At 43.2% G+C, this 26,758-nt stretch overlaps 1 protein-coding gene across 1 annotated transcript in view; it reads right to left on the bottom strand.

Moving 5' to 3' along the window:
* Nucleotides 1–6,821: 6,821 nt before the first annotated feature.
* PKP4 (plakophilin 4) overlaps nucleotides 6,822–26,758 on the bottom strand; it is a 74,859-nt gene continuing 54,922 nt past the window's right edge. Inside the window, exons 5-22 of the mRNA XM_065637415.1 lie at nucleotides 25,468–25,593; nucleotides 25,117–25,307; nucleotides 23,743–24,298; nucleotides 21,912–22,103; nucleotides 20,238–20,422; nucleotides 17,717–17,845; nucleotides 16,602–16,815; nucleotides 15,606–15,789; nucleotides 14,425–14,542; nucleotides 13,753–13,944; nucleotides 13,448–13,621; nucleotides 12,927–13,077; nucleotides 10,662–10,857; nucleotides 10,312–10,396; nucleotides 10,090–10,207; nucleotides 9,472–9,603; nucleotides 8,751–8,824; nucleotides 6,822–8,198 (exon numbers count right to left, since the gene is read on the bottom strand). Of these exons, the coding sequence (XP_065493487.1) occupies nucleotides 7,950–8,198; nucleotides 8,751–8,824; nucleotides 9,472–9,603; nucleotides 10,090–10,207; nucleotides 10,312–10,396; nucleotides 10,662–10,857; nucleotides 12,927–13,077; nucleotides 13,448–13,621; nucleotides 13,753–13,944; nucleotides 14,425–14,542; nucleotides 15,606–15,789; nucleotides 16,602–16,815; nucleotides 17,717–17,845; nucleotides 20,238–20,422; nucleotides 21,912–22,103; nucleotides 23,743–24,298; nucleotides 25,117–25,307; nucleotides 25,468–25,593 (3,266 nt within the window). The 3' untranslated portion in view covers nucleotides 6,822–7,949. The remainder of the gene's footprint in view (nucleotides 8,199–8,750; nucleotides 8,825–9,471; nucleotides 9,604–10,089; nucleotides 10,208–10,311; nucleotides 10,397–10,661; nucleotides 10,858–12,926; nucleotides 13,078–13,447; nucleotides 13,622–13,752; nucleotides 13,945–14,424; nucleotides 14,543–15,605; nucleotides 15,790–16,601; nucleotides 16,816–17,716; nucleotides 17,846–20,237; nucleotides 20,423–21,911; nucleotides 22,104–23,742; nucleotides 24,299–25,116; nucleotides 25,308–25,467; nucleotides 25,594–26,758) is intronic.

The following is a 26,758-nucleotide window of genomic DNA, read 5'->3' as shown; positions in this document are numbered from 1 at the left end:
AATGGTGAAATACCATTGCTGTTTCTTAAGTTGCATTTTCCAATTGAGTCAATATTGCTATTTCTAGATGCTGCAGGAGCATGGTGGAGACAAAAGAGATTCTGGTGCAGGTATATGACTTATTTTTATTAGTACATGCTTTTTCATTTTTTTTAATCTGTCCTTGGTTTTTATTGTCTGTTTAGAGTAGTTCAGCATAAAGTTAATAATGTTGCAAAGAACATTATTGTTAAGTATCTAAAGCATGGAGAAGATCAATTAGTGAAGGCAGCCACACGTTCAGTGATTTTTACATTGATATAATTGTTGACTAGTGCACATATTATGCATCTGACAAAGTCTGTAGGAAGTCTAATTTCATACCTGTAAAGCTCACCTGTTTCTTCTAGGGAACCTGAGGAGTTCGAGTCCTGGCTCCGATCTGGATGCCGGTTGCTTCACAGACTGCGAGAGGAACAGAAGCGTCCAGGCACGGTGTGATAGTGCTGGGACGGAAAGGGTGAGATTGGTAAGGAGATATACCCGACTGGCTCATTTTGAGTTGCAGAACCAAACTTTCTTGAGAGATTGACTAGAAAGATATACCTTTGTCATCACAGTTTATCCACCTAAGTGTCCCTGTTAAAAAAAATATTACTGAGTAGTGGAATAAGCGAATCAATTACAAAGAATTAAATTGCAACACACTGAGCTGTATGGAAGCCCTTACACAGGTTTCACTATTTCTGTTGTATCATAACAGCAACACTTGTTTTCTCAAAGGTTAAACATGAGGATTTGTTGCTGTTGACCATGGCCTTGGACCTTCACCCTCAGAGAAGAGCTTAACGGTGGGAAGCAAAGGAAAGCAAAATATTTTTAGTATCTTGGAGGTTTTACATGTCATGTGATATTGAACTCCTTGGAACCAGCCAACTGCAAATTACTTGTTATCGTTTTCTATGTTTCTGAACAAATACGCGAAAGCAACTGTTTGTAATAGGTTGAGTGGCCACTAGAGGGCATGTGGCAGTAATTGAATGGTAATTAATTCCTTCCCATACGTAAGCTCCTACTGGACCCAGTTGTAAATGAGAAATGTGCCTTTCTTGTGGTGGGTAGAAATGGATTCAAGTTCTCCAGTAACTGCCATTGGAACAGCAGCTTTCTGAAGCAGCAGCGCTCACGGGATGCCCGTCAACGAGCGGGGAGACGGAGGAACCGGGAACGGCCCTGCTCGTGTTCCGCCGGCTGAGATCTGTAGCAGGGCTGGGAGAACATTGCAGTAGGACAGAGCTAAAATGTAGTCGCTGTATGTACGCAGAGGAATAAAAATGAAAGTTTAATGAAAGGAAAATGTTATAATTGATAGTCTTTGCAGAACGTCATAAAAATTATACAAAGACGCTGAAGCTGAATGTTCAGAATTAGTTTTAGTACACCCATTTTTCTTCTGTGCTGCTAGGATAGTTATGAGAAGATTCATGTCGTGAACTAGATTACAGCCTTTCCTCATCGATTGTGCAGGTCAAGGCTGAGGACAAGCAAACTGCAGGTCTCCCTGGGGCTGGTACTTGATGGGCTTCTTGCAAGGCAGCGTTGTGCAGGCAGAGGGGCTAGTCCTGCCGCACTGAGGTGCCGATCCCTCCAAAGAAAGCGAGCAGGAAACAGAGACACAAGGATTCCTCTCTGTCCCGCATCAGGCTACGGAACAGGATCAGCATGTATGGGGGAGCCATACACATTATGCTAGATAAACAATATGTGTCACAGACCGTGGAAATGGGAGCCTTGGGGAAGCACATGCTCCTTGTGACCTTGTTTGCATGCTGCTTGGAAAGTGCAGGGGGCGATTTGTCTGTGCTGTGTTGACAGGGAAACAAAACTTCTTCATATTCTTATAAAGGTAAGTGCACAGACAAGCTGCCACTGGATGGCGTCACGAAGCAGAGGATTTTAGCACCAGCGGGACTGACCGAGCTGGACGGCTGGGATGAGCGTTCCAGCTCTTCACACAGCGGCTCTGTGAGCTGCACAGTGCGCACCCCTGTGCATCGCTGGGCGGCTTCCTGCTGGTCAAAGGGAAATCTCCATCTCGGGATGCTTGTCCCCAGAGCAGGACAGCAGCTCTAGTGCTATAGGGACTGCCTGTGCCTACAGCCCGAGAATTCACAGCCAGCCCGTCCCTGCAGCCCCACAGGACAGCGCTGCCTGCACAGCAGCCAAACAGCCTTCGTGGCCACACTTGGCAAGTTGCAGGTTTAGTTTCAATTATGGGTCATTTTCAACCTCCTTCAAACAAATGGACTTAGAAGTTTACTTCTGTTACATGGGAAAAGTTTAAAAAACCAGCTGAGAGTCATTTTGCGTAGTCTTTTACAAGCTTCATTGTCCAAATGTATAACTGGTAAACAAACAGGATGGATGTTACAGGGCCCGTGAAAGGAGCAGGGTTATAACAGAATTTCCTCTGTAGGCCTTAGTGTCCGGCATGAGCAGGGGTTAACATACCTATAACATTTAAAATTGTTGTTGCTGTTGTTTCCAGTGTTGGAATGTTTAATAATATTAGCAAGCTAGATAAACTAAACACCTTTTGGACAACTGATGAATAACATTATCCCTGTTTCATTGTATGGGTTTATAATTGTGTGCAGTATTTGAAATTAGATATATCTTCTTCTAAACCAGCATAGTAACCTCTCCGGATGAGTGATGGCTTTAGATAGGATCTGGATCAACAGGAGGGCTGGAGAATTTGCAGCCAAACTGAAGGAACATATATTTTGTTCCCTTATTAAACACCCATACACAAGGATTGATTTCTGGGCAGAGGGGAGGCTGTCAACAGTAGTAATTCAGCATTTCATGTGACAGGATGATCTCAGTTTCCTGTATCTCCCTGGACATTCTGGTGCACTGGCAGATTCTGGATTTACTCAACTATTTGAATAATTTTAGGACATAGTCAAATGAACTGTGTGACAATGCAGTGACTTGACCATAAGCCTTTTGTAACAAGCTGGAGGTCTTTTGTATTTAGTCATAATGGCGATCAATATCTTCTCATAGCGTGCGATTCCTTTGTGCTGACGGACAGGTGGATAATTCATCCCACACTCGTCCTGCTCAAGAAAAATGAACCCACCTACACCTTTAAGAACTAGCAGGAACCTTTCTATTTCTGCAACTCAACAGCACAGCAGTGCAGAGAGCACCGCCGCGCTGCGCTCTCTGTGCTCAGGAGGGGTGAGCAACGCCTGAAATTGCGCCTGTCCGTGCTAACCCGTCTGCCCCACGCTGCGGTAGCACTCCCTGCTTCTTTAAATAACACGTAGGAGTCGAATCAACTTTTCATGCGGTTTGAGCAAACAGAAATGCTTTGAACATATAAAGAGAACCAAACCCCTAATATTGTGTGTGAATGCCCGTGTTCAACAAAGGAAAGGGCACTTGCACATGATGGTGTCTCTAAAGCAGCTGTTGCATTTTAAACCTCCACAAGGTATTCCTGTGCTGATACCTTTTCTTGTCCTCACATCCCCCCTAGAGCTTGCCTACAGAGGTGACTAATTCCTCCATTTTCAGCGTGGTTTTTTTTTCAGACCCACCAGGTTCCACAGACAAGGGAAGCTGTTGTCTTAACTGTTTGCTGGCATGAGCCAACATTTCATCTGTAGGTGGTTTACTATGTAGAGACTTAAAGACCTGGCTTCTTTCACTGGGAAGCACATGCTATTGCTTTTCACCTACCATCTATGCTCTAGCTGCTGAAATCACCGAGAGAAAGTCTTCGAGATGCAGTGCCATGGGTGCTTTGTCTCTTTGTTTTGGTGCTGCCCATTTTAAAACACTGCCATAAATAAAGTTGTGCTCATGGAGGGTTGACATTGCAGCACACAAGTGTCAGAGATGTCTCCATGTTTTCTTCTCAAAATTGAGAACGCAGGCTTTTGGCAGTTAAGTTTACTCTGGGAAATGATCTGTTCCAGTACTGACCCTTGCAGCAGGTTTGTGGACACACAAACGGGGTCCCACACCGGCTTGAGGCGCTTTAGCAGGTCTCAGAACAGATGTCTGGTGTGGAAAGCTGTACAGCTGACCATGGATTTGATCGTCCTACATCATGTTCACAAAATCCAGTCAGAACTGGTTTCCTGGGGTTAGTCTAAAAGTGCTCCAGAATGTTCCAGTTACACGTTTTAAGCATACCTGATTAGGTTTTATGAAAATAACACATCTAGGATGATTACACTAGCATGTCTAATTATGATGTAATTATCGACTCTACTGTTAATTAAAATGCCATAACGAAAGCTAAGTAAACTTTTTTTTTTGATAGCCTGAAAAACCCAATAAGAGTGAAAAACCCCTCCATCTTCTTTGAAAATACGTGCATTTTAAACTGATAAATGCCCCGTTAGTTGTATGCATCTAAATAAAAAATATTTAGCTCTAATACAGTAATGATATCTTTGGATAAAGGACCTCACAGACACCACTGATGCTAACTGAGCAAATGAAGCACCTTGCTGCCGGTTCCCGCCTGCCTTTGCAGACTGGGGCTTCTCCCACCCCTGTTATGTGGAGAGATTCTCTCTCCGCAGCCCCTGGCAGAGGGCTCTGAACATTCCCCTGCTCCTGATGTAGGCTGCTCCGGGCTAAAACACCAAGGCCCCCATTTACCCATGGCCACAAAGTCAGGTTTGTTTGTTTTTTCCCCAAAAGTTGACTAAAGTTTACGTTGTTACCTTTTATGAGCATCGGTCTTTCTAACGGAGGCTCAAACCCAGAACGCACGTGAGTGTTGTCCTTGGCGAGATGCTTTCTCTCCAGCTCAGCCAGTGTCTGCCAGCTCTGATACGCCAAAGTGTTTGTCTTTTTCCAGCGTTCACCAGGCTTCCTCGGCCGCAAAGGTTTCGTTTGGCACGGCCGCTCACCCGCTGGCCGGCCCGTTGCGACTGGCCGCGGCGCCGTCCCCCAGCGCTCGCTGCTCTCGCTGAGCCGCGTGTGCCGCCGGGCACGCGTCTGCAGCCGGGGGCTGGACACCGCCCTGGCCCCTGTGCCACACCAAGGAGCCGCTCCGCTTCTCGCCCTTTGAGCATATGCAAGACAACCAATGCAAGTCAAAGGAGCACCTCATGAATGCTGTCCTGGAAAAAAGGTCTCTGTCCTTTCAGACAGACTTCTTGTATGTAACAATCTCAATTAACCAAAATTCCAGGTCAGACTGTTGGGAATTATGAACATTCAGGCGTGACTTACATTGCCAAACTTGTTCATAATGGACACTCATAATTCAGGCAGGAGTAATGACCACACGCACACAAAAAATCTTTAGAGACCAAGACTCTTCCGGGCCGATTTAAATAATAATCCTAATTCATCTCCTTTTTAAGCCTATTGTGTTTAGGGTTTTTCCAAGACAGAGAAGCGCTGGTCTCCCCGGGTTCACGGCGTCAGCGATCGTACCTGTTCGCTGGGCTCGCTGCTCCGTCCAGCTCCCCTGGAGCTACCGACACGGACGGCACGCACGGGGCTGCCTGCTTCTGAAGATTAATTCCTCTTTTTCCTTCACCGTATTTGCAACTGTCAGAAAGGTGGAAACAAAGCGTTAAATTTCTCAGGGCACTATTATTATTTACCTTCCAAATTAGCATCACCTTCTAAGGATGCCCACTCTTTCAAAAAGTTAACAACTTGTATCTTTCTCAGTGGACTAGCAATCTGGTTACAAAATTGCAAACACAACAAGATTTAAATGCATTCCTCTTAGATTTATAGTCCTGACACTTTGAAACAGCTCCCAAAGCCAGACTGCACTACGGAAGTGAAGAGTGAAATGAAACTGTGCCCTATTTCTGCCCCACTCCCACACACCCAGTCTGAAACTACACGTAAAGCAATATTAACCAACAAATATACCGTACAGATCATTTCAAGCAGTATAACAGCAAGACATAATGTGTAAAAATACATAAATAAATGAGACCAATGAAAACAAAACTGACCGTGAACAATATATAAATATTCTACAGCATAAAAAATCCAAACTGGGGGTGCTGTCCCAAACCTTCCTGGTTTTGACCTCAATGAAACCGTCTCAGATGAGAAACAAAAACCACTGCATCACACAGATGCTTTGTTTGAGTACCTTCCTCTTTTTTGGAGAGGTATTAACAGATTCAAAGAGGCTAATAATAACAATGACCCTTTCAGTCTATTATTTTGTTACCTGAAGCTAATTTAAACCTTCCTGGGACAATAAAAGGCCAAATAAGCATATTTGGCTCAGAGAGCTCACCGCCGTCAGTAGGTTATAGACGTACCAGATAATCAACGTTGACCGGTGTTAGTCTGGGTACCAAAGCTCACGCAGGACTCTGCAGGTAGAACAACGATGAAAGGTCAGCGGCGGAATTATCGTTACGAGAAACAAACTCCCAGTCAAGCAAATGGAAACTGTTTTCTACCTGAAAACAAAAAATGAAGTCTTTTAGGAGAGGAAAGGCGGCGCGGCGCCCCGCGGGCAGCGGGGACGCGCAGCGCCCAGCACCACCCGCGCTGCCGGCCCCCTCCCGCCCGCCCCATCGGCACACGGACACCCGCGGAAAAGGGAACTTCCCCGTGACCGAATCGGGCGCGGGTCTGCTCACCTGGGCCCATTGCACTGACGCGATCCGGGAATTTGGAAACACAAAACCGAAGAAAAGTGTAACCATGGGGAACAAGAATTACAATTTCAGACAGCAGGAAGTTAAGAGACTCTAGGCACGAGGAAAGTATGTGATTTAGTTACTTAAAATAATCAAAGATTTTTATTGTAAATAAATCAAGCAGAATGTAGTAAAAATGGAGACTATAATTTCTATGAAAGCAAGATCACCTTAATTTTCTTGGGGAGAGCAAGCACAGGAGTGACGGGAAGAAAACTGGGTAGAGTTCTGGAATATTTTGGATTGCCCATATCAAAAGTAAAAATAGTAGTCTAAGGAATAATGGGAAGAAAGTGCATAATTTCACACTTTGGTCTGCCAGCCTGACAAATTCAGAATATATGCACAGAAAAAACCTGGGAAAGTGGCCCAAAGGTTTTGATACATTTAACCTCCTTAAAGCCATGCAGTCAGATTTCATATTCATGGTAATCGTTTCCAAATATCATACACAGAAAATAAGAGAAACAAAGAACAGGGCACGGCTTTCCATGGATGAGACTTCCATATTTATTGTTATTCCATGTGCATAGAAAATGGCAGTGAAGTTTCTTATGAAATAGGCAGGGAATGGGAGAGGTGCAGATATACCGGACTGGACTTTGTGCTTCAAAATTACACTACTCATCTTTAAAAGTTTTTTTTTTTTTCTCCTTTTAAAATTTATAACATTTTCTTGGATATTTTTTTTTGTGCATGATGTTTCAAATTCCTTTTAAAATGACACACTGCATTACAAATGGATGGCACTTGAAACCAATGTGGCATCTCCATATTTACACCAACGAAAAAATTTACAAGACGGAAGAGCATACAATCTTGACATCTAGTAGTAGCAATGAAACAAGGGCATCCATTTTATTTTTTCTGTACAAACTATCAGAACAAGACTTTTATTCACATTAAAAAAAAAAATAATCAGCTTTAATTTGCTCTGACCTACACGCTTTCCAAATTCATTTTACTCAATTCTCAAACCTTTCATCACATTGCCCACACCCTCACCAGACTACAGGAGCTACAAATAATTATACCTAACATCTAAACAGAGCGAAAAACCATCCCTTCCTGTTTTTCTTCCTGACAATTCCTCACTCAAAAAAAAAAAAAAGAAAAAAAAAGAAAAAAAAAGAAAAAATCTTCCTTGTTCCTTCTTTTATTTCACTTTCACATTCATAGCCAAACCAGCACACGAGGCCATTCCATTTCTTCCCCAGCAAGGTGAGAAACCCTCCGCGGTTTGTCCTCTCGATGCTACACCCAGGAGTCCGGAGAGCCCGGGTACTGCTCTGCTCGGTACGAGGATCGCCTGGTGGAGTAAAAGTCCACGTAGTTTGTGGTTGATTTCAGTCCATACTGTGCTGTGTAATCTGACGCAGCAGGAAAGTGAACTCGATCATCATAGTACGGGTCTTCGTAGCTATGCGGGGACTGCAGGTACAATCTGTACGCGTCGTAGGTTTTCCTGTTGGTGTCTTCTTGGCTGTAGTACAATTGCTGATGCTGTTGACAAAATGGTAGAAAAATAAGCTTTCAAAATATAATTAGCAGAGAAAATATTTGTTTCTCAAACGCACACACATTATACAGAACCTTTCCCTACAAAGTTCAGTGCAGCTCTACCAAAGATGATGGTAACAGAGGTTTCAATCCTCCAGGAAATGAACCTCACCTTCAAATTAAACTAAAGGGAGGAGAAACGGCTGAGCCTGTCTGCGTGTCTGCTCCCCATTCACCAGGAAGCGAGTCACTCCCCAGAACAGTGCTTTAGAGTAGAGTACAGCACCTGACCGTATCGACCCAAGAATCCCATACTCAAGTCAGAAAAGTGGTCTCGGATCCCACCACAAGAACATGCTAAAATATGTGACTATAAAAAGGAAACAGAGGTAACAAGTACAGAAGCAACAGTCAGTTCAAGCGCATTAATGCCCAGTAACACAACCTGCTGTGGATACACTCTATAGAAAGCACTCTGAGATCCCAACAAACCCCCTTAGGTTCTGCTGAACACTATATGCTGAGCCTCGTTTCCAAAGAACACTTGGGAGTCACCTGTAGTCGTCTGTTTTGTTCTCTTGCTGGTGAGGAATAGGAACTGATGTAAATTGGTGATGGTTTGCTGGAACCTGGGAGAAAACAGTTTATGGCATAAACTTCAGTCTTTATTCTTTCGTCTGTAAGTCTATTTACTTCTATTTTACCCAAACAATTAAGTCTACAGATTTTAGCATCTACTAATAACAACACAATACAGGCAAATTTTGTGCCTCAGGAGTAGTTAAATTGATACCAAGAGGCTTTTTTGCATTGCTGATTTTTGTTTTACAGACTAATAACCTTTCAAACAAGGAATTTCCTTCTCTTTGTTCACTGTCTTCTCTACATTGTTTTGTGATAATAACATTTTATTATGATAATATACAACCACACATTATTATTTATACAATGATGATAATGGTGATAATAATAACGTAATGTGCATTTAAAAAATTCTGTAATAGGATTTGAAATAAAAACAGAAATTCCAAACACCTCTCGCCTCCCAATATGTAAACAGATCTTCTCTTATTCTGGTAACGTGCAATTTTAAAGAGAATAGCAGAGACAGATGAAAAACCTGCTCTGTTCCACGTGCAGGGAATATAATGACTAAAAATGGAGAACAACATTGAGCAGTAACAAGGTTGCTAATGCAACTGTCCAGACTGTATAAACCCCTCACATGAGCAATGTTACGTGTTCCAGTTACAAGCTCACCTGACTGGTATCTTACCGGTATATATGTCTTTATGTGTGATGCCATCGCCTTGGTTATTGTAATACTGCATAGAAGGTTGCGTTCGCTCATACTCAGAGCGGGGCTCTCTAATTCCTAACAAAGCCGGGGATGAGGACGTGCTGCCAACTGAGGAGAAAAGAAGGACTGTCGGTATCTACAACAGCTGTGCCCGTGCCCACCCTTCTCTGTACCCTCCTTGTCCCCCTCTTCCTCAAGGATTAACAAACCAGAGATGTGGGGAATGGACAAAACCCGTCCATCCTTTTTCCTGGATGAAGAACCCCAGTGTCAGACCTGTGAACAACGCACCCCGAGATGAGAATTTCATACCATAATGGTGGAGAAAACAGCTGAAACAGGAGAGCTCAGCCATGTCAGTAGGGACTGAGAGGGAGATGTGCTCAGAGTGCCATGTCCAAACCACGGTGCCAGTGCAGACAGCCCCAAACCCTGCGCGTCTGACAGGGACAGCGGAGGAGCACTGGAGTACGTGACCAGCAGGTGTTTGAATACAGGAGAGGCAGCACGGCCTCCGCGGTTTGGAAAGAATTAGCAGTCAGCTGAGGGCTATCTGAGTGCCACTTCAGTAAATCTCCACATTTCCTGACTGACCTGACTGTATGACAGGTGACATCTGTTGATTTGTTGTTGATAAGGAAGGATGTGATTTGAATCTCTCTCGCTCTAGTGTTGATACTGGTGTAATAAAATGACTTTGATTCCATCCATCCTGCGGAGTGGCAGAAAGAAAAAAACATCAAAAGAAATCACTTTTCATTAAATCGGGAGTTTTTGTAGAACTGTTTTCCAGTGTAGACTAATTTGGTAACTTACCTTTTTATAAATGCTACGGAGATCTCGGTATTGCCATAATGTGTTCAGTACCTGGGCAGCTGCTTTGACAACTTTCAGTGACGACCTAAGTAAAGAATATTACATTATAGAAAGCCACTTAATTCCACTTAAAAAGAACCATGTTCCTAAGCTACAAAACAGCCTAAACCTTGATGCCGTGAAGCAAGTCAGGGGTCTTGACACTGCACGTGGTGTCACCGCAGCGTGGATACAGCGGTGCCAACAGCCTGACCCAGAGGCTGCTGCGGAACCTGGTTCAGCAGGAAAATCATTTCTGCGCAGCCACGCAGGGTCACTGCACTCAGCACTGAGCAGGAGCTGCCACTTGCCTGTCACCTCGGCCCTTGGTGATGTTCACCAGCTTCTCGATGCCGCCGGTGTCCGCCAGCGCTTTGGCGTTCTCCATGTTCTTGCTGGTCACCTCGTGCAAAGCGCAGCAGATCGCGGCCACCGTCTCATCCGACAACACACTCGGGCCGTTGCCTCCTGGAAGTCGATTAACCAGATCTCGCATGGCGTATTTACCTAGAAAAACCCACCGACAGAACCAAGTGAAAAAATACATTTTGGTACTTAAGATTTGAAATTAAAGGACTCATCAAAAAACTGCATCTGAAAGCAATAAAAAGAAACACAGGATCAAAACCATGGAAACCTTCCAAGAATTGACATTTTACAGAGAGTCAAGAGAGACTTTTGATTTTTTTTTTCCTTTTACCTTAAAAATATGCAAGTTGCATTTTTGCACTAAAACAGGAACATTTGTAAACAGGAATTATTTGGAGGAAGCAGAATCATTCAAGGAAAAACGTCACGCTGTTGATTCTGATTGAGGAGTGCTGCACATTCCGAGGCTTTGTTTAGGGTAGGGTTAAAGAAATCCTTACAGTAACCTGGAGTTCTTTTCTTTCAGACATTCTGTTCACTTTACTTGTTACCCATAAGAGATCAGATCGCAGCTCTCTCAGATTTCAGCTCCTGACTGATGCACAGGAATAATCACACTGCAGACAAAGGAAACTAACTACAGCTAAGGGAACTTCTTTTATCCTGTTTAGGCTGTGCTGTTAATTAAACGATTAATTGATTTTATTGAAAACATGTATTTGTACATAACAGCAAACAATGAATAAGCTTTACACAAAGCCATTAGTTATGTATTTGCACAATGTACCTCAGGGGAAAAAAAAAAAAATCCAAGAAAGAATTGTGCGAACAAAAGGAACAACTTGTCAAAGCCACTGCAGAACTGTCACCAAGGCTGTTCCAGCAGCTCCCTGTCCCCGCCAGCTCTCAGCAAGCTCATCCACATGTCTGCATGTACCAGTTCAGGCTGTTATTTGCTAGAGTTTTCTGCAGAGTTCCAGCCAGGTAAACCCATCATTCCTGCTCCTGCCAATGGCAGTGAAGTTGCATAAAACAGGTGAGCAGCATGGGATCACTTAGGACTCATTTCATGTCTCCAAATATTCGATACCAAGATTAGCCAACAGTTCTTTCCTAGCTAAGGCTTTGACTGAGAGAGGGAGCAGGTGGAGGTGCATTCCTGAATCGAGAAGTTCTACCAGGAATGGAAAAAAAAATCCTGAAAAGACAATAGCACCTGCATATGACCTTTGTGTGGCTGCTGCCATAGAACAGAAATCTCATTTTACTCATTTCTTACGGAGGTAATACCTACACTGCCAGAAAACATGTTCTGAACATCCAGGACGGATAAGCTTCAGAAACACATAATAAAATTCCGTTCACCTGCATTTATATTTTTAAGAACAGTGATACTCTTATCTGTATAAATAGTTGTTGTATACTTGTCCCACTAGTCTACAACACAGAAAATGCTTCTGTAACAAAAAGGAAACTTTTTTAGATCTCAACACATGTCAGCAGGGTTCCTTTGGGCCACAGCAGTCTGAGTTGAGGGTGAGGCATGTTCAACACCTGCCATAATAGACTGAGATTCCTGATCACGGCAGGAAAAATGTTGTTTGGGTTTTTTTAAATGCTAGATGAGAAAGGCACAGATGAATGCTTTAACTTTTAAATATTAAAACCGACAAAAGGAAAACAGTAAGTTTTTCTAGCAAGAGCTCTTGTTGATTACTTAATTCAGCAGACACGCATATATACTGCTCTACCTCTGAGTTTTCAGAGGTTTCTGAGGATTTCTTCCCTCTCTCCTTATCCAATACTATTAAATGAAGTATTTACTGATGCAGCGGCAGCAGAGCTTCCTGTCCTTGTAGAACATGAAGGGCCCTTGGAACGCTCAGAGAAGGTCACTGCTTAGCTCCAAGGAAGCAGAGTTGTGTTTTCCATCGTGTTTTGCACTGACAGTTTCCTGCCCAGTGCCGTTTAGCGGAAGTGACTTATCCTTTGGAAAGAGATTGCTGTGCAGCTGGCTAAGGCAAATGAAAATGTCAGTGCTACTCTGAAAAGCTACTGCTGATAAAAAGATGAATTTCTGTGCCCCAACTGACATGATACAGTGAGATGGAGTTTGCTGTTTGTACTGGTAAATCACATCCCAGTGTTTGTGCAGCTGGAGGTCTGACACGCTGGCGACGGTGCATTCTCCATGGTTCTGTACGTACCGATCAGCTCCTTGTTCCGCACGTCCAGCGCCATGTTCCTGAGGGCAGTGGCCACAGACGAAACGACCCTGTCGTTGTCCATCCTCAGTAGCTCCACCAGGATCGGGAGCCCCTTCTCTTTTCTTACAGCAGCTCGGATGTATGCTGCGAACTGTGACAAACTCCAGTCACTCACAATTCTACCACAACATTCCGACTGAAATAACCTCTTACTACATTGGAATTTGTAAGTACATTAGGAGCTGTTTCCCAGCGAAGAGTTGACATGTTAAATGAGTATCTTTTCTGTTATTAGAAAGGCTTGGCTCTTTGTTGTTTTCACTCATGCCTCTTACAAAGCAATGTTGCTTTTCACTGTGCAAATGACATTACTGTAGCGCATAAGCACTAATAATACGCACTAGAGAGAAACATTCAGATGCATACTGAAAATTACGTGTTCCTTCCAAACACATTCCAGTATCTTATTAAAAAACCCAGCTAAAATATGATGGTAGGAGGAAGAGTAGGAGTTGACCGACCTTCCAGTTGCCCGCAGACAGGTTCTGGAGCGAGCCGGCCGAGCCCTCCAGCGTGGCCGGGTTGGAGCTCTCGGCCAGCAGCGTCAGGTACGGCTTCACCACCGACGGGTGCCACAGCATCTCCACCCCCTTGGGCGACTTGGAGAACCCGGGGATGGGCCCAACTCCGTCCCACTGCGAAAGGAACGTGGAACTGCATCAAACCTCCATAGTTTCAATCAACATGTGGTAGTTCTCCAAGCTATGTACCCAAATCGCTAGCTAAACTAGAGATGGCTCATTGTGATACAAAGGAAATGGCAAACCTGATCCTCCTGTGAAGTTTTTTTTTTCTTCTTCTTTTTTTTCCCCCAGCAACTTGGCTCTGAATCTTTGCTGGGTGATTCTTTTCCTAACAAGTCATCCAGTTCATTGATCCCCAGCAGACGTGCCTGAGGTACCTCCAGTTCCAAACGGTAGGAAAGGTTTCTCAAGGTACACACACAGTTTTCCACTGTCTGGAACCAAACCACAAGGATGTTGGGTAATTAGGTACTTTCTTGCATAGCGATAAAGCAAGGCAAACAAATGAAGTAGAGGTGAAAGGCATTTGGAGCACAAGTAGCACATTCTAATTCTGGGCCTTGCTTTGTCTGTTTCTCTATGAAAACTGCAATCTCTCTCCTGATATCCTCAAATATGAAAATATAACAGCAATCTGTACTATAGTGGGATTTTTAGTACCCTGAAAATGAAAAGCACAAGAGTTTATTATTATTTTATTAAAGAATGAATACTTCACACTGATGAAAATGAAAAGCACAGAACAAGTTGTATTATGCAACAGAATTTGATTGTGCATCAGTAAACCAGGAGTGGGAGAGAAGATCGGTTAAGCTAAGAACGTCACAGCGCTAAATGATGCTACACAAACCCCTACAATCCTATCAGACACACGATTTAGCACTATTAACCATTTAGAGGAAGCGTGCGCACACCTTGCTGTCATAGTCTGAGGTGTTCACACACGTGTGGATCACGTAGAGCAGCGAATCGACCAGCCCTTCGCAAGCCCTCATCTGCTTCCGCGCCTCCTCGCCCGCCGAGCTCAGATTCCTGCAGGGTTGGAATGACAAGGAACAACATGTATCCACAATCGTCTTATTAGACAGTCTGCAGCAGTTTTTTATACAGCTGATTGATAGTGGAGAAGTTAAAAGCAAACATATCATTTTGTGCAGGAACTCACCCCCACTCTTATAAAAGATAAACATGATTCCAAACCACAGTTTCAAGGCAGCATTGAGTCCCTGACAGCACCAGGCACAAGCAGAACCCTCTCCCAGCCCGAGCCCTCTCTGTTGTGCAAGTCCAACTCTACGTCTGCATGCACTGCAGAATAGGTCGCTGAGCTGGTCTGTGCTAGAAATACCCTTTTGGAAATCAGATCCACTCAGCGATCTGTGGTGCAGCCTCATGAACTTCTGTAATAGTGCTACTCCGACCAAAGTAGAACTGTTCGAAGGAGGGTGTGGGGAAGGAAGGGGCTGGCAGAGGATGCGGAGAGTGCAGACAGACATCTGCCCCAGGCCAGCACGGGGCCAAGGCTGCAGCTCACGCTGTGCCTGGACACGCTGGACACAGAAATACCTCATATGAACAGAAATGCCTCATATACTACCCCTGGCCCTGAAATTCTCTTCAGATATTTCAGTCCTGCCTTTTATTATTCTGAACGCTTTTTTCTTTCTTACTGCTGTTTGAGAAATCCACAAAGAGAACAGTAGTACACTTCTTTATGGATATGTATGCACACATAAATATGTATCTAACAATAAAGAATCACTAAACACACCTTTTTTTCCCTAAATAATATTCATACGCCCTACACATAATACAAAAAATTGCAGTAATTAATAGGGGAAAAGTGTTATTATTGTAATTTATAAAAAAACACAACCGAAAATGTAACCACTAGCCATTATAGTTACCATCTCTTAGTGACTAACTTGGTAGTTTTCATATTTTTCTAATATGGAACAAAAACCTCAGATGCGAAAGCTGCCTAAATGATACAATTACGTAACAACCCTTTTGTCTTAAAAATTACAGTATAAGAAGGACCTGCTGGATAACATGATTACTCTGTGCAAGGGAATCTTCCAGAGGAGCAAATTACCTCAGGCATCCTGTGGTATTGCGCAGAACTAGGGAAGTCTGAAACTTCATTTTGTGATCATCATCAAAGGAAGAGCTGTTCCATCCGGAATGGGGCACTATCACAGTGTTCGTCAGCGTCGACAGAGCGTCTCGAATGATTGTCATCTTCACTGCATCGCAGGAAGACAAGTTCCAGAGAACCCCTGAAGATTTCATTGTAGAACAGTCAGAAAAGACTTGGCAAACAAATACAAAGCAGCATTAACAACCCAAAAGACATCACTAAACAGGAGAAAGATAATTTACCTATGCAAAAAATTATGAAAAAGAGATAGCAGATGTATGTAGCACCCAACAAATCTACTTTGTTCTGACGGAATGGAGTTCCTTCACGTGTTAGAACTGCAAACCACTTTTTATTTCTGCACTTTCTGTCTGCACCAAGCAGGTTGGTGGGTTATAAGCTGAATCTGCTCCCCCTTACTCAAGCGACGAGGAGTGTATGCACTGTCACTCGCCACGACTCTGCCAGCAGGCTGTGCACCGAGGTGCTTCTATCATTTGCATACTTGCAATTTTCTGTCTGTAATTTAACATACATTTACACAGTCTGGGTCCATCTTATAAATTCTGCAAGATCTTATTCAAAACTCTTGTCAGCGGATGATAAGAAAAAGCCTGTAATAAACCAAATGATAGGAGTCAATAAAGAAATATCTACCCAAGACCAAGCTGTGTATTGAGGAGAATCATACCAGGGAAAATTTACCCTAAGTGGAGCTTTAGCGCAACTACCTCAAGATTCACTTCTCCTGCTGAATCTATACTTCTCTGCTAACACTTTAACTACCAGCTATCGAAATAAGTGGTTTCGTATTCACAGAGAATACCAATGCTCAAATAGCAATCCAGCTGATATACTCAATCCCAGTCACTTTCCAGTTATTCCCATCTTGTCCACTTGAGAAAAATTATCTGTAATATAATTCTCTGCTTGTTTCTATTCAAAACTTACCTGTTACAAGCTCTTTAATTTCGGCATCAACAGATTTTCTCAACAATCGTAAAAGGGCAGGTATCCCACCAACATTCTTCATTGCTATTTTGTTTTCATCAGTGGACTTCCCATACACAAGGTTTCGCAGTGCGCCACAAGCATTCTTCTGCACTTCCAGGACTCGGTGATCCAAGAGATCAACCAGGTGCTTGATTCCTCCGAGCCTACACACCTAGAAAAAGAATGTCGGGATCATCAGCACCCATTGATTTCACCCATTTCACTCTACAGCTTTAAAAGGCTTTTTTTTTTTTTTTAAAATAAACCCAGCACATTCCATTCTACTTCAAGAAGAAATGTTGGTAAATCTTAATAAGTTGATTGTTACACCGTACTGAAAATTCCTGTGCACCACTCGCATCCTTGTTGAAGAGGCTGATGGACGTTTTCAGTCATTGGCTGTGTGCAGAGAACTGCTCCTGCTAAAGTTTTGCTTCCCCATAATGCAGTTTTTAAGTAATTTCCTATACCATAGAATATCTTTTTAGGGAATATTAGAAATAAGAAGTCACAAACGCACACACAGACACAATCAGTTCAAATTAGCATATATCCTGTCCTATGGGTATATCTGAAAGATCTACTCTGCAGAAATTTCCTAAACCAAAAAATCCTTATATTGTCTGCTTTAAGCAGGTTAGTTGCATTTATTCTTTGCTATACATTTAAACAAAATTTTAATATTATGTTTTGAGATCTCATTTCCATGTAGTACTTCTCTGCTTCCTCCACAACATCCTTCTCTCTAAATTGGAGACATGGATTTGGTGGGTGGACAAGGAACTGGCTGGATGGTCCCATCCAGAGGGTAGTGGTCAATGGCTCCGTGTCTGGATGGACACCAGCGACAAGCGGCGTCCCTCAGGGGGCCGTACTGGAACCAGTACTGTTTGATGTCTTCATCTAATGCATCCTCGGCAGGTGTGTGGATGACACCATGCTGAGTGGTGCGGTTGACATGCCTGAGGGACAGGGTCCAAAAATACTGCGTTATAATGAAAATAAAAAAAGGCAGGAAGTCTAATTTTCCTTTGGCAGTTTCCCCAGGAGCAGCAAGGCGCTCCGTGCCGTACCTCTGTTTTGACTTTGTTGTCCCCGAAGCAGAGGTGCTGGAGGTAGGCAGCCGCGTTGGCCTGCACCGATGGGAACTGGTGCTGCAGCATGTGGATCACCTCAGGCAGCTCTGGGTCTCGCCAAGCAAACTCCCTTCGTTAGGTGAACACAGGCAAGAGCAGGCATTAGTTATAAATGTATGTTTATTTACTAAGTAGAATTACTAGAGCATCTTGAGTGTTTTTCAACAACTCTGGTTTTGTTCTGGAGTATCAGGGCTAGGAGGAAAAACAGGCATATCAGAATAACTAGGAGTCGCACCACCTTCCAGTCTTCCAACTGGAAAAGGACGCTTGGTATCCTATGGTCTTCAGTTGGCTTGGTTGTTGGTTACACAAATATATATAACACTAAAACTATACCAACTCAAACACTGCAACCTACATAAATCTTCCAAAACTTAAACATATAATGCAACAGACACCCACTTAACTATGCTGCTCAGGTGCATCTCTTCCACATAACATCTTTTTCTCAGTGCTCAACATTCTTCCTAGTCTGACATCAATTATACTTCAAAAAAAGCTGCACAGCCTGAAGTTCCATCATCATGATCAGATGCAGAATGTTCGCGCCATTTGAGTTACTCAGGGATTGTAAACTTAAAATCATTAAAATCAAATCTCCTTCATTAAACAAAACGATTTTGCGCAGACAAATCTTGGAAAATTCATAAAACATATCCATGCCCAGTTCACAGATTTAGAAACATAGCCATTAACATTTGTTGGGTTATCTTTCTTCTGTAAAGGAGGATTTGGGGGGAAAAAAAAAAAAAAAGTATTATCTAAGTTTTCCCATTCTCGAATACAAGTAAATTAAAAACAAAACCAAAAGCTGCAACCGAAAGCCCCCCCACCGGACATTCCAGCAGGAGTCTTTGGGGAGCTGTTCCAAGGCTCCTGCCAGCCTTTCGGCTCCGTGCCTGCTTGGAACTGCTCTGCAACTCGGAGGTTTATTTCTCCACACTTGTGATAGTACGAACTTAGGGCAACCTGCCTTTCCAACAAAACCAGCGCCAGCACTCCCTCTCTCTTACTCTGGAGTGGTGTTTCAAGGAGCCCTGTCCGAGGCTGCTGTGACAGCCCGGCCTGAGCTCTGCAGCAGCACGGTCTGCACATCAGAAACCGAAACAGGGTAAAGGTGAGCTGAAGACATCCCCCTGGGAAATTACAAGCTAAGAAGGTGCAACAGCAATGGAAACTGAGTCAGAATTTCTCTAAAGTTCCCTGTTATGAATGTGACGCATGCCTCTTCCAAGTAGTTTTTCCTGTAGCCGTGCCAGCACAGGCCAGCAGCACGCAGCCAGCAAGCATGACTTAGGGGTAAGATTATCCTATTAACATCACTTAGACAAATGTACCATTCAGTGAAACGAAATTAATTCAGTCTCTCGATATCTAATAAAAAAAGAAATACATTGATTTCCACAAAAGAACGGAACAACCAAATCTATTAAAAATGGTGCTTTTATTTTCAAGACTGAAAGATAGGGCCAAACTAGAAAATAAGCGAATCGCGCTATGAGGCTCTGTAAGGTGGGAACCCAGAAAGTTTCGGTGAGAGCCCAGGCTGAGCGCAGCCATCACTCCTTGTCCCACGTTTATCCAGTGCCCTGATGCGTGCGTGGGGAAGACTCTGGGGCACCGCTGGAGCCCCAGCCCCAGGGGCTCTCGGTGCTTCTAAACCAGCAAACATGTCATGTGTGGCCGTGACCAGAGGCTGCCTCAGTGACCCAGCCAAGCTGAGACGGACCGGAGTTTCCAGCAATCACACACGGAACATAAACAGCACCAGAAATCCCTCCCAGCCTTGCATGGACTGGGCGTCGACAATCCCATTTGAAAATACAAGGCTTTAATGAACAGTGTCTCTAACGAATTCGTACTATAATACTACACTTCTCACATGCCCACACTGTGTACATATGTTTACAACACCAAACTAGTAACTATTTTAAAAATATGAATGTGTATTCGCTTTCAAAATGGTACCTTTATATATCATTTCTAAACTTACGTTGTTCTGAAATTTAAACAGGCTGCTCACAAAAAATTAATTCGAATAAATGAGGTATGTACTTTTCTAATTTCCAAACCCTGATTCCCATTCCCATATAGAGAAAATTTACTACAATATCATAGGATGCTCTGTAGAGTTACTCAAAATTATTTGGAATAATCTAGTCAATTCTCATCAAATTTATAAGTATTTCTTGTAATAACTTCTACGTGAAAAGAAACATGAAAGAAAAATGTAATAACAACTAAAAGCATAAAAGTTACTCTTTCTTACTGTAACAAGTGGACTGCATTTGTTACTTTGGCTATAAAGGTATAGATCTTAATATCTAAATTAGCAATGATTGTTTAAACGATGTAAAACTAGAACATGTGCAACAAAGTGCCGTATATATTCAAGGAACGTATAAAAAAATCTCATTACGGCAAATAGGTATGATTCTTGCAAGCACAAGGGGACTTGCCTGGGGTCCTTCTGGATGCTGTCGATGGAGGGGGAGCGCGTGGTGGGCTCGTCGGCGGGCGGCAGGCGGTACTGCACCCGGAACGGCTCCGCGTACGGAGCTGCCGTGCTCAGTGCGTACGTGTTTCTTTGGTGTGTGAGGGTGCTACGCTGACTCAATGACCTTTGCAGATTTCCAACTCCTAGGATAAAAGCAGCATTAAAACAAACTAGGTAACAAATGCCTGCTGAAGAGAAGAGCCAATGCGTGGTTACAAGTGCAAGCAAAAAAAAAAAAAAAAAATCAGCCTTAAAACCGTGTACCGTGCTCAACATGGAAAGCTATCGCCAGATGTAGGGAGCAATGGGAGCAGCTAGAGAGCTCAGTTCCAGAACTACAGGCTGGTGGAACCAGGTTTATGGCTCAGCTTGCCTCAACAGGGATGTAAAGAAAGAAATGCACCTTGTGCCATTAAGCAGAAATAAGGATGCAAAATGTTTTCCAGGTTTGCAGTAAAATTCAATTACTAACATAACGTCAACTTGCCAACTGTACTAAAAAGTAAAAAATATATAAACTAAATAAATATTTGTTTACTTATTTCCCTTTTCCAAACTACATGTACGAAAAGCTAACAAAAGCATGATTTCAAGGATTAAGCTGGTAGTTTCAAAACCAGGAATGTGTATCTTGCTGACTTAACAGGGCTGCTCTGGTAGCTCTTGTTCTTCCAAGGAAGTGCTCTTATGTAGAGAAGTAAACAGAGGATTCCAGTTTCTAGCTGTATGTCCTCATTGGCACATTCTGACCAAACTCCAGGCTGTAGGAGAACTGCAGAAACTGCCGCCTCCTTCAACATTCTATACATTTAGTACTTCAGTTAAAGAACATTAAAAAGCAATTTTCAAATGAGTGAAAATATTACGTATGAATTGGACATTTCTCTATAAATATTTCTAGAGAGTAACTTAGTTAAATCACTCTAATATTTTGAGAGTTTTTGGAAACCACTCCACTATAAAATTATTAATCAATCTTAAAGAACAAACTGCACTGCAACACATATTACCTTTCTCTTTACAGAAAATCCATTCAAATACTAATCTAATGCCTATGCACTTCATAATATATGAGCAGCAACTCTACGAAATATTTCAATTTCAATATACCATCTTCAGATATAGTAATTTAACACCATCCTTTGCTGAAAAGTTGGACGAAACCAGAATTTCTACTGTGAAAGATGTGGTAGGTAATTTAAGTGTGCAAGCTATCATTTTACTGCATTGATGAACAAAAAAACCACAAACGAACTCAATTCAGAAGAGAATGATGCACAGAGAATGCAAGAAGAACCAATACATTGTTTGTGTAATGAAATACTCTTTGCTTGGATGTACCCGAGCGCATGATATCAAACAGAAAATATTCTGACTCTAAGCTGACACCTATATATAGCCCCAAGTATTTCTTGCAAATGTCACAAAAGCTTTTTAATTCCTGGTGATTATTTTAAGTCCTTCAAACCTAGTTTCTGCCTTCATTAATTTATAACATCTGGTTTTCCCTTTTAAACTGGCATCGCGTATCTCGTATGTGTTCTCCTAGAGGCTGTAGGTTGCAGACAAGCCCAGTGCGCAAAGCGAGCGTGAGCGGGGCTGCGTCCCCGCGGAGCTCCGCGCTGCACCCACCGGAGCCTGTGCGGTACAGGGCAGCCTGCGAGCCCTGCAGCAGCTCCACGGCGCCGTGGGTCGGGCTGCGGTACACCGGGCTGTAGTACGGCCTGCCCTCGTAGATGGGAGTGATGTGCAGGTCCGGGGACACCGCCGACCGCAGCTCCTGTCCCAGCTGGCTGTGCTGGCTGGCGTATGAACTCCTCAGGCCTACAACCAACAACAGGGAAAGATGTACGTGGTCCATGTCAATTAAAAATAATAAAGCTGTCATGCTTGAGTCTTTCTTCTTTCAGCCAAGAAAAGGTGTTGGTTACATCTACAGTTATAAAGACTTATTCACTAAACTTCTTTCCATTCTCAAATGATCCATACTGAAAGATTCATTGACAAAGCCACATTTCTTTGCTGAAAAGTTTGTCTATACACTGACAGCTTTAAGTTTTCCAACTCAATTGTTTTGGTAGCATCTACAGTTGAAAGTCTAAAACATGCAGAGTAAAACCTAAGTCAGCATGTGCAGTTCACAGATTTAGCAATGACAAGGTAAGTTGTGAACTCAACAAAAATCCAGTTGTGAAATAGGGCACAGCACAAAGTGGGGTCATAACCCTGAAAACGAAACAATATGCAGCAGTAAGAGCAAAAGTCATCCTGATAGTGGCAGCAGAGATTTCAGCATGTGGAGAAAAGTCTTTATAAAGGTTTAAATAGCCCAAGATGTGTGTATATATACTGCTATGCTGCAGCTGTACCAGAATCTCTTTTTTCACCTTGCCTTTCAGCTGTCCCTCTGCAGTTCCTTTTACCTTCTCTGTCTCATTTGCTTGCATTCCTCAGCAGCGAACCTCCTGCTACCACTGTCGCAGTGCAAAACCCAAGTATGCTACTGGCAGAAGTGCAGAGCAGCCGCCAACAGCAGCGTTTTGAACAGCACTGCACATGTTCAGACTTGCTTCTCCTGGAGAATGTTCCCCCCTCTATCTGCACCATGAAAACATCATTCATGTTGCCTAGAATTTCCTTCCGTGCATTCCAGAGTGTTATTTTATTTCCGTAACCAGCACTGATGTGCAATATCTTTCCCCTTACTATTTTGCTAACTGAATTAGCAAACAACTTCCTATTAAGTTCACTGTTGCCATCCCGATTAGGAGGCTGGTGGTGCAGTCTTAATCCTGTACGTCTTCTTTTCCAGCCCTGGAACATATTTTGACATCTAGCACCAGCGCTCCCATTGACTATCTAATGCATGCTTTGTATTTGCTTCGCTTCCTGGTGTTGCTGCTGTACTAACTAGCTGCCGTCCTCCAACTCTCTCATCTGTTTTTAAAGCTTTCATTTAAAGCATCCTAGTTCCTCTACTAAGTTATACTTCCAAAGTCTACAGAGAATAATAATATAATATGTATAACATACTAGTGGAAAACCAGTTAGAACGTAGTTAATTCTGAGAGTTCTTGACCATTTCCTACTGGAGTTTTGCCATCTTCTGTGATGCTCTTTAGCTGAGGGCACAGAGCTTTTGCAAGCAGCAGGGTGCCTCACCTGAAGGAAAAGCTCTTCTGCGTTCATCAGTTTCTTCCCTACCCCTACTCTTAAAAAAATTTCAGAATTGGAACACTCAGAATTTCACTTAGCTACTTAAAATACACGATTCAATTTAATGCATACCTAGCAATCTAGTAATTAAAGACAGTGTTCACTGCAAACTTACGGTATGACTGGCCATAGTGTTCGACACCAGTGGTTGCAACTGGTACGTCCTAGTGCTACGTTTCATCCACAAAAGTACTCTGGTTACTGGTTTTTAGCAAGTTTTGAGCTGTGTCTTTGCCTTTTTACTAACCTGTGAGGCTGTCTGGCCGCGGAGGGACCATTCTCTCATAGATGTCATACTGCTGTCCGTACTGTTCAATATCATGAATTGTCCTCTGCAGCGTCGCTCCCAAATGCTGCGGAACCGCGGTCATGCCGGAACGCTTTGGGGAGGACGATCCCAGCTGCGTTTGGGTGGGAGAAGCGACTCTGTTTTGCACGTCAGCGAGGGCCAGGGGAGACCCGACCCGGAGGGGCGTTTGGTACAGGGCGGTGCCGCCGTTGGGGTTGGCGGGCCGGGAGGTGACAGAGCCGACGCGCCGCACGGCCGTGGGGGACGCCGGTCTCTGCGCCGCGTACGGGGACGCTGCCCGCGGCGCCGGCAGCGTGGTGGAGGAGTAGGCGTGAGAGCCCAGGGGCCGGGGCTCGGCCACGGACGGGGACCCGAACCCGCTGCCCAGGGACGTCCGCAGCGACCCCCGCGACGGGGACACACCGGTGCTGACCACGTACGACGGGGACTGTGCCCGGGACGGGACGGAGCTGACGCGCCTCATGACTCGGGTGGTGGTGATATTCACTGAAGGCTGTTTGAAACACAAACATTTATTAGTGTTTTCATTCGGGCCAAGGAGTGGATACCTTTCTCCCGTAAGACAGAGAAGTCAACAAGAAATGCACACAATTTAACGACATATAAAAGCAGCTGAAGAGTAGCTTTTACCCTAAATATAATTTCTTCAAGTTTTCCTATAAAATAACTTCTTACTAGTATTTCTTAATATACAAATGTCAATTTAACATTAAAAACCCTTCCATTCCTTATTCTTCTTTGGCTTTCTATTTTAATATGCACCTATGCTTGCTTTCTTCATTATTCTACCACTTCAGAAAATCATGAACAGTAATGTGGACAGTTCTAGTATAAGCTAATAAAGTTTTGTCAATTACTGTCTTACTATCATTCTGAATAATGAAAAAGGAGGAGAAAAAACCCAGAAACAGCAGAAAGTACAGGGAACACAAATACAGTCTTCATTTAAGCAAAATTTTTACATGCAAGCTAAATTCTAGGAGGTTTTCCCCAATATCACAACCCAATTTTAAGTGAATGATACTTTTTCGATATCATATTAGCAGCACACTCTGCAGTCAGGACTCCTCAGAGTTTTACTTAACGTCAGGTGCAGTGAATGAACCAGATCACACGCGCGCAGCTTTCAGCAAACAAGTCGATGTCTGCTGCAAGCCACTGCTGCTTTTTAACCAGTGAAGCTGTTAAATAAAGGTGTAATTTAATAACATGAATTCCAGCCTACACAAAGGCAGGTCCAACTACACAACTATTGTCTTTAAAACTGTGTTACAGATGCTGCACAGACAAAGTGTCCTGTTTGGAGCGTACCTGGACTGACGCCTGCCCTTCAGCTCGCGAGCTCCGCACCAAGTGGTTATTAGCAGGTCCAATGAGGGAATGCTGCTGTCTGCTTTCTGAATTGCTCAAGTTTTGGCTGTTATGGAAACTGCTTACTTCCTGGTAACCACTGTCAGAGTAAGAATTCATTTGTGTTGAACTTCTTGAGTTACCTACAGACCCTGTAGATATGAAGCCAGCGTAAGAATAAAAAGCTTCTAACAACTTCACAAAAATATTATATAAATTTGTTATTTGTTGCATTCATAATCATATTACATTCTTATGTGGTCAACACAGAAATATATTCTAATATTTAAAATGCACACAACAGACCCTCACTTTCATGGAGAGACGTCTGTTCTGGTGAGTAGAGGTTCCCCTGTTCGGGTTCTGTCCTAACGTCATAGGCATTGGTGTGAACACTGTCTGACACTCGGGGCTTGTTTACACTGCTGGTCGGAGGATCTGAAAGAATAAATTAATTAGATAAATCCCACGTTTCATATGTACGTTTCCTTCAAACTCAATAATTTTCTCCTGCACGCTAACGAAGAGCTGGCTTCCAACATCGACAGAGTCTCCTGGTAGGCAGGTATCATCTGCCAAACTAACAATGTTAATACGAATGTCTGAGAATGTTGTTTCCTGTCATTTTGATGTAGTTCTACAATTCTAATTTTTCAAATGTACATTCCAACCTACTTTAGTGAAAAATGTAATTAATTACTTAGTAAGTATGTTTTGCAGAATAAAACCCTTGTGCAGCTGCGCTGCAGCGCACAGAAGGTCACTGGCACTCCCCTAAGGTCCCAGTGTCTCAAGAGCTCCACAAAGCAAAGGCTGAGCTGAACCTCATCCCTGCTTGTGCACCATCAACACAAGTTACCGCACATTTTATACATCCTTTACTTCATATACTACTATCCAAATGTTTATCTTTTACCCACTCTTGAGCTAACTTAGTGCTCAGAATATCAGCTGAACTTTACCGGCAGCCAAGGACAGTGTCAGCGTACACAAGAGAAAGCAAAGGAGACATCGCACGTGCCTCACAGAAAGGAAAAAGTTAAGCATGGACTGGAAATAAAGGACAAAGATGAGGACACCAACAACAAGAAACTGGAATCGGAATTATTTTTACAGAATTATTGAGCATTCCGTTGCCAACATGTTACACCTATGGATGAAGAACAGGCATCAGAGATGCAGCAGGATACATGGCTTATGTTAAAGGTAACACCAGCTACGTACATTTTTGCTGAAGAAATATATGGATGAGCCTACAATGGAAACCAGAAGAAACATCCTAAGAAGCAACGACCCAGTAAAAACTTGTGCCACCGCTTCATGTCAGGAGTTGTGGTCTGCGGGCAGCGAAGGCTGCAAAGCGCTCTTTGCAAATGCACTAACGGCACGTTGCAGACAGAGGCAAACCTGCCAGGAGGCTGCAAAATGGGGTGCAGGGACGCAGGAGGAAAACAGAAAAAAGGACTGAAAGAAATTCTGTGCAACAGCTAACGAAAACTCTCTCCAGCTGACAAAGGACACTGAAATATAAAATCTAGTGGCACTCATGGAAAAAAATCCCCCAGAAAACCAACAAAACACAACAAACCTAACTGATAAGCTA

Source organism: Caloenas nicobarica, chromosome 6 (genome assembly GCF_036013445.1).
Source record: "Caloenas nicobarica isolate bCalNic1 chromosome 6, bCalNic1.hap1, whole genome shotgun sequence".
NCBI lineage: Eukaryota > Metazoa > Chordata > Aves > Columbiformes > Columbidae > Caloenas > Caloenas nicobarica.
The sequence above is the reverse complement of the archived record's forward strand: the minus strand, read 5'-3'. Positions and strand labels throughout refer to the sequence as shown.